Below are 5,633 nucleotides of genomic sequence, written 5' to 3'. Positions count from 1 at the left end.
TTGCAGGGATATTGGGGACAGCACAAACACCCAGCCTCCCGGCCATTGGAATTAACCAATGAAGGTTAAACTCCCCGACCCGGCAGGGAATCGAACCCGGGACTCTCTGAACCGAAGGTCAGTACGCTGACCATTCAGCCAACGAGTCGGACTCTTAAACATGATAAGGACATATTAAGAAGTGCAATGGACTTCATATCATCAAATGTTCACAAAATCCCAGCTGTTGTAATTTAGGAGAGCAGAAACACGAAATTCTTTCTCAGACTGCAGGACTGAAGCACTCACCACGCCAACGAAGTGCTCAGAAGGAATAATTATCCACATAAATGCGGATACCAGAAAAAAGTTCACTAAAGTTAGAGAAATCACTCATTCTTTTTCTTACTGAGCTGAACACCACTTGATAAATTATTATAAGTGTGTAGAGGAAGCATTATATTCCTTGTACTCCACAATCAAATACCAATACAAGTGGAAACTTGGTGCTTTGTAACGTAAGTGTGCTCTGGCTAGTCACTGAAAATTAAAGTATCCTATTATTCTGCCAACCTTGACTGTCTCACCGTTTTTTTTATCCATCGGTATGTACACAAAGCACTTCCGCAACAGCAATGGGAAGGCCATGACTTTCCTGCTCTCTCCAACTTCGTGATTTCAACGCGTCTTCTACTGAATCATACAGCGTGACCTTCTTACGAACATAGCAGCTTTTGGGTGTACCTTTCACCATTCATTACGACTGAAATATGTATTTTCACCAAAGAAACCGACATTTTAAATGTTATTCATTGAAAATTGCGTTTTGCATTGGCGGCAGCTCCTACTGTGGATCCGTGGGAGTGTCGGCCTCCAGATTCACACACCACGGTTTCAAGCCGAGCAGAGAGATTTTTGAAGGGTAGAAGTAAGTCTGTTTGATATATCGTGTCGTACAATGTCGGGATGTGCATGGTCTGTCATGACACATGTGGTATTATTTTATTGTTATTACTTACTTACTTACTTACTTACTTACTTACTTACTTACTTACTTACTTACTTACCGGTACTTACTTACTTACTTACTTACTTACTTACTTACTTACTTACTTACTTACTTACTTACTTACTTACTTACTTACTTACTTACTTACTTACTTACTTACTTACTTACTTACTTACTTACTTACTTACTTACTTACTTACTTACTTACTTACTTACTTACTTAATCCGTTTACACTCCAGAGTTGGTTTTTCCCTCGGACTCACCCTACAGAATTTCTAAATTCTTTACATCTTTCCGGTCTGCGATCACACAAACTAATTTCGAAAATGGGGGTTGCCTATTATATTGTTACGTAATCTACTGTACACCCACCAGAATTATGCAATGGGACGGGCTTGGTCGTGAACATTTTGAATAACTCTTCGATTGAAGCTACTAATTTAATACCGACAATCCCTATGATTCCTTCAAATCTTCCTTTTGATTTCAAACGAGTCCAGTTCCCGGTAAGAATCTGCTTTCGCATAACACTAAACAAAGCACAGTGCCAGACACCTAGCGTGGCTGGAGCTGACCTCAGTGGAGAATGTTTCTCTCAAGGACAGCTTTACATTTCCCTTTCGGGTGTTAACAGAATCATTTCGTGTTCATTACTCGAGGAAAAGCGACCGATGTTGTACACAAAAATATCTTCTTAGCCCTCGGTTAAAAGTAACCTATCGCCTTAAATTCGTTACTGCTCCTGTGCGAAGCCGGGGCGGTTAGCTAGAAATGCATATGACGTCATTATACACAATATAATCTAAGTGTTTCTTTTCTTTTTTCCCAGTGCAGGTTATCCACTATGGACCTCAAGAGTCAACTAGATGGATCAAGCCCTCTATCCTGGCTGGGCAAGGACTTCATACAAAGGGCTTTGGGAGATGAAGACAAGGACTCTGCCGTGGAGGTGCTCTCCTGGAACGTCACTGCTGCTAACGCCGTGGGGGATGGCTACGCTAGCGACATGTATCGAGTCACCGTCAAGTTTCAGGACCGACAGAAGAGTCACATGATCGTCAAATGTCATCCACAAGGAGGTTGCCGAGAAGAGGTTGTCAGAAGTATCAGTGCCTTTGAAATAGAAACAGGCATGTTGACCGAAATGCTGCCCGCAATGCACAGACTTTTAGAAGAAGCAAGACCTGGGGAATTCAATCCTCTGTCAGCCAAGTGCTTGTACCACGGCAGCGATCCTATTGAGTTTATAGTTCTGGAAGATTTACGGCAGCTGGGGTTCACTCTGGCTAACAGACAACAGGGACTTGACCTAGCCCACTGTTCTCTGGCTCTTAAAACACTTGCTAGATTCCACGCATCATCATTAGTCCTGCACAATCATGAACCCAGCTCTGTAGAGTGTTATAAGAAAGGCCTTATCGATGTAGGTTCAAGAAAGCATATGGAAACGCTTTTGGATAATTCGTTACTATCTTTGGAAAAAGAGGTATCAAAGTGGCCAGGATGGGAGGAATATGTTTATAAGATAAAGAAGTTAAGACGGTCTTTCTTTGATCGCTTAGTAGATCTCTGCAAACGAAAGGACGGAGAATTCAATGTCCTAAATCATGGAGATATGTGGACCAGTAACATGATGTTCAAATACTCTGACGATGTTCTTGAAGACGTGAGACTTGTAGACTTTCAGCTGTCTCTCTTCGCCTCTCCAGCCATAGATCTCCAGTATTTCCTACACACTTGTCCTAGTGACGAAGTTCGTGTGCAGCATATGGACACTATGATCCAGAGCTACCACAATGAGTTGATTAGAATATTGGACATTCTAGGCTACCCCAAGCATGCAATTACTTTACAACAACTTATGAAAACATTTAATGATTATTACTTGTACGGTGTCATGGCAGCCACTTGTATTTTGCCCATTGCTCTTTCGGATGCCGAAGATAACTTTGATTTTGAAAAACATTTGGCTGTTAAGAATTGCTCTCAAGAAGGTAGCACGGTGTATTCAAATCCTCGGTTCGTCAAAGTAATTAAACGTCTATTGCCCCTGTTTGCAGACAAAGGTGTGATGTGATGGATGGTTAATAGGAAGCAGGCTTGTACTTTTACGTCTGCATCACAACTACGACTATACAATTATCATTCTATGGCAAAGTGTAGTACGCCATGCCGGGTCGAAATTCACCTATGATGTCGATCCCTTTCTTGGTAAATAAAAGATATAAGGATAAATGATAATAATAATAATAATAATAATAATAATAATAATAATTTCACGTCGGTATTTTTAAGTTGGTGCAGCCCTTGTAAGACAGACCCTCCGACGAGTGTGGGCGGCATTTGCCGTTTATAAGAAACTGCGAGTTAGTGTGGTGGATGAAAGTGGTGTGTGCGAGTTGCAGGAATGTGGGGGACGGCACAATCATTCAGACCCCAAGCCAAGGGAATTAACCATTTAAGATTCTGCAGTCAACACAAATAAAAATATCCTAATAGATTTATCGACTGAAACTAATGCAGTGAGGAAATCAAGAAGATAATCACTATGCCTTTAGTAATATCATGCAAGGAACTTGTTCCAAGGACGTTGCATAACTGCCTTAAAAATATTACATGTGCAATCCCTTAGCTACGCAGGATCACAGAGAGCAGTTACATTAATCATTTGCTTCATGGTTTAGAGGCTTTTGGAAATGGAACATTCAGAATTCGGCAAACTACATATGATATAATGAATATACTATATTAATACTATTGTGTAAATATATTTCTTGTATATCGTATAGAAGGGACACACTACTCCAACTGCATAATGTAATAATAATAATAATAATAATAATAATAATAATAATAATAATAATAATAATAATAATAATAATAATAATAATAATACGAAGAAGATGATGAAGAAGAAGAAGACAGTATTTCTGAAACTAAAATAGCGGTGACATTGCATGAAAATAATTGTTTGGAGAAAGAAATAAGAAATGAAATACTGTTGAAATGCATTCCTTTGTAAAATACTGTAGTATGTACAATTTGTAAATGTATTAAAGATGTATAAATCAGAATGATTAATCCACATTTAATGTACTTGCTATATCATAACGACAGCTGCAATACCAATAAAATTGTAACTTGAGAACTTTGCAATTTATTCGTACGTTATTCAAGATGGAGGATAGCAACTGCCAGCTGTTTGGTAGTTACCCTTTAAAACTGTACCTAAGCTGTACTTCAGCTAAATCCTGACAAGGCTGGTATTGTTGGGAGATCAAAAGAATGCACATGCCAGGCGAGGCACGGGGCGAAGGGATTTTCACCAGCAGAGCCAGTGACGCAATGGTTACCATAGCAACTCCGCTACTACCCAGGGGAGTTTATAGTATCTTCTACTGGCAGCTCTTCGCTCTAGTCAGTTGTAATCCAGCAAACTGCAAAGTGTGAGTCAATGTTTTCGTGCAGTAGATAAGAACAGATAAGAGCCGATCTGTCTGGGCAGAACAGGAAGTTCGTGCTTGCAGTCCACATTCCTCATTCTTGCATTCTTCTCATCTCTACACAGTACAGCACTCTGAAACATTGTCTAGGTATGTAGTCATTTGGATGTTGCCCAATGGATCACTCCTTAGGGCCGTATTCAAGAACACGACTTTGTACCCACCAAAGTCACCAATTTCCTATTCATAGTCGAGACTTTGCGAAAAGTAGACTTCGACCGAGACCGTGCTTCAAAGTCACCAATGACCTGTACTTTGACTTCACAAAGCCGACTGTAGAGGATAATACAATGGCGAACATTCTAAACATAATCCAGATTTTGAAGATGTCCAGGAGATTATCCAAGCCGCACATACTGCTCGCCGAGTTATAGGAGATGCGCAAAACCCGACTGAGTTCTACAGGGATAACGAATTCAAAATTAGCCACAGATTCGATAAACAAATTGTATTGGACATCGCGAAGATGTACTAATGCCAGAAAGTGAAAGAGGATTCCTCCAATGATACAACTGCTAAATGATTAATATATACCAGGTGGCTCACGGACGCCGTACTTTCTACTTATAAATGTCCCGCATGCATAAGTGATGTGTGGGGTGTCTACCAACTGATTTTAACAGGAGAACTACTGCCAGCGGGCAGATTACGTCAGAATATGAAGAGATAAGAAACAGAGTCACACTCGCAGCATGTTACTCAGCGCTGGCGGTCGAATGCACACCTTGCATTAGCAAACATCGTTTTCGACCGCAAAGTTCTAGGCTGGTGTATGGTACAGCCGCACTATATTTACTGTCTGCTTATCGACAATGGCTAGTGTGTTCAGCAGCGACGAATACATAGACATTATTTTAATCTGGACAACCCGGTCGGAATGCAACGGAAGCTCCAAACAGACGTATGCCTTCTACATAAGTATTTCACCGAACAGTATCGTTTTTGTTTCATACAAGCAACTCTTTTATCGAGTGGAATGTCTACACATGTATAAATTAACAAGTGATTAAATTTCCTTTTCTGCATCTTTGGCGTGTTAACAAACAGTAGCGGCGATTAGGGGGTGGGGAGAGAAGGGAAAGTCGCCCCCGCCCCTCGCCACTTTGTGGAGTAAACGTTACATATTCACTTTAGCTACCTG

The 5,633-nt window shown here is 40.6% G+C and overlaps 1 protein-coding gene across 1 annotated transcript; it reads left to right on the top strand.

Moving 5' to 3' along the window:
• The first annotated feature begins 1,833 nt into the window (after positions 1-1,833).
• On the top strand, positions 1,834-3,322 carry LOC136857985 (uncharacterized). The gene has a single exon (XM_067137152.2). The coding sequence runs from the start codon at positions 1,834-1,836 to the stop codon at positions 3,064-3,066; it is 1,233 nt and encodes a 410-aa protein (XP_066993253.2). The 3' UTR covers positions 3,067-3,322.
• The last annotated feature ends 2,311 nt before the right edge of the window (positions 3,323-5,633 follow it).

The sequence above is a fragment of the Anabrus simplex genome, chromosome 1, assembly GCF_040414725.1.
Source record: "Anabrus simplex isolate iqAnaSimp1 chromosome 1, ASM4041472v1, whole genome shotgun sequence".
In the NCBI taxonomy this organism is placed as follows: Eukaryota; Metazoa; Arthropoda; class Insecta; order Orthoptera; family Tettigoniidae; genus Anabrus; species Anabrus simplex.
The sequence above is the reverse complement of the archived record's forward strand: the minus strand, read 5'-3'. Positions and strand labels throughout refer to the sequence as shown.

Coding starts and splice junctions, on each gene's coding strand:
- LOC136857985 (XM_067137152.2), top strand. CDS start 1,834: ATGGACCTCAAGAGTCAACTAGATGGATCAAGCCCTCTATCCTGGCTG.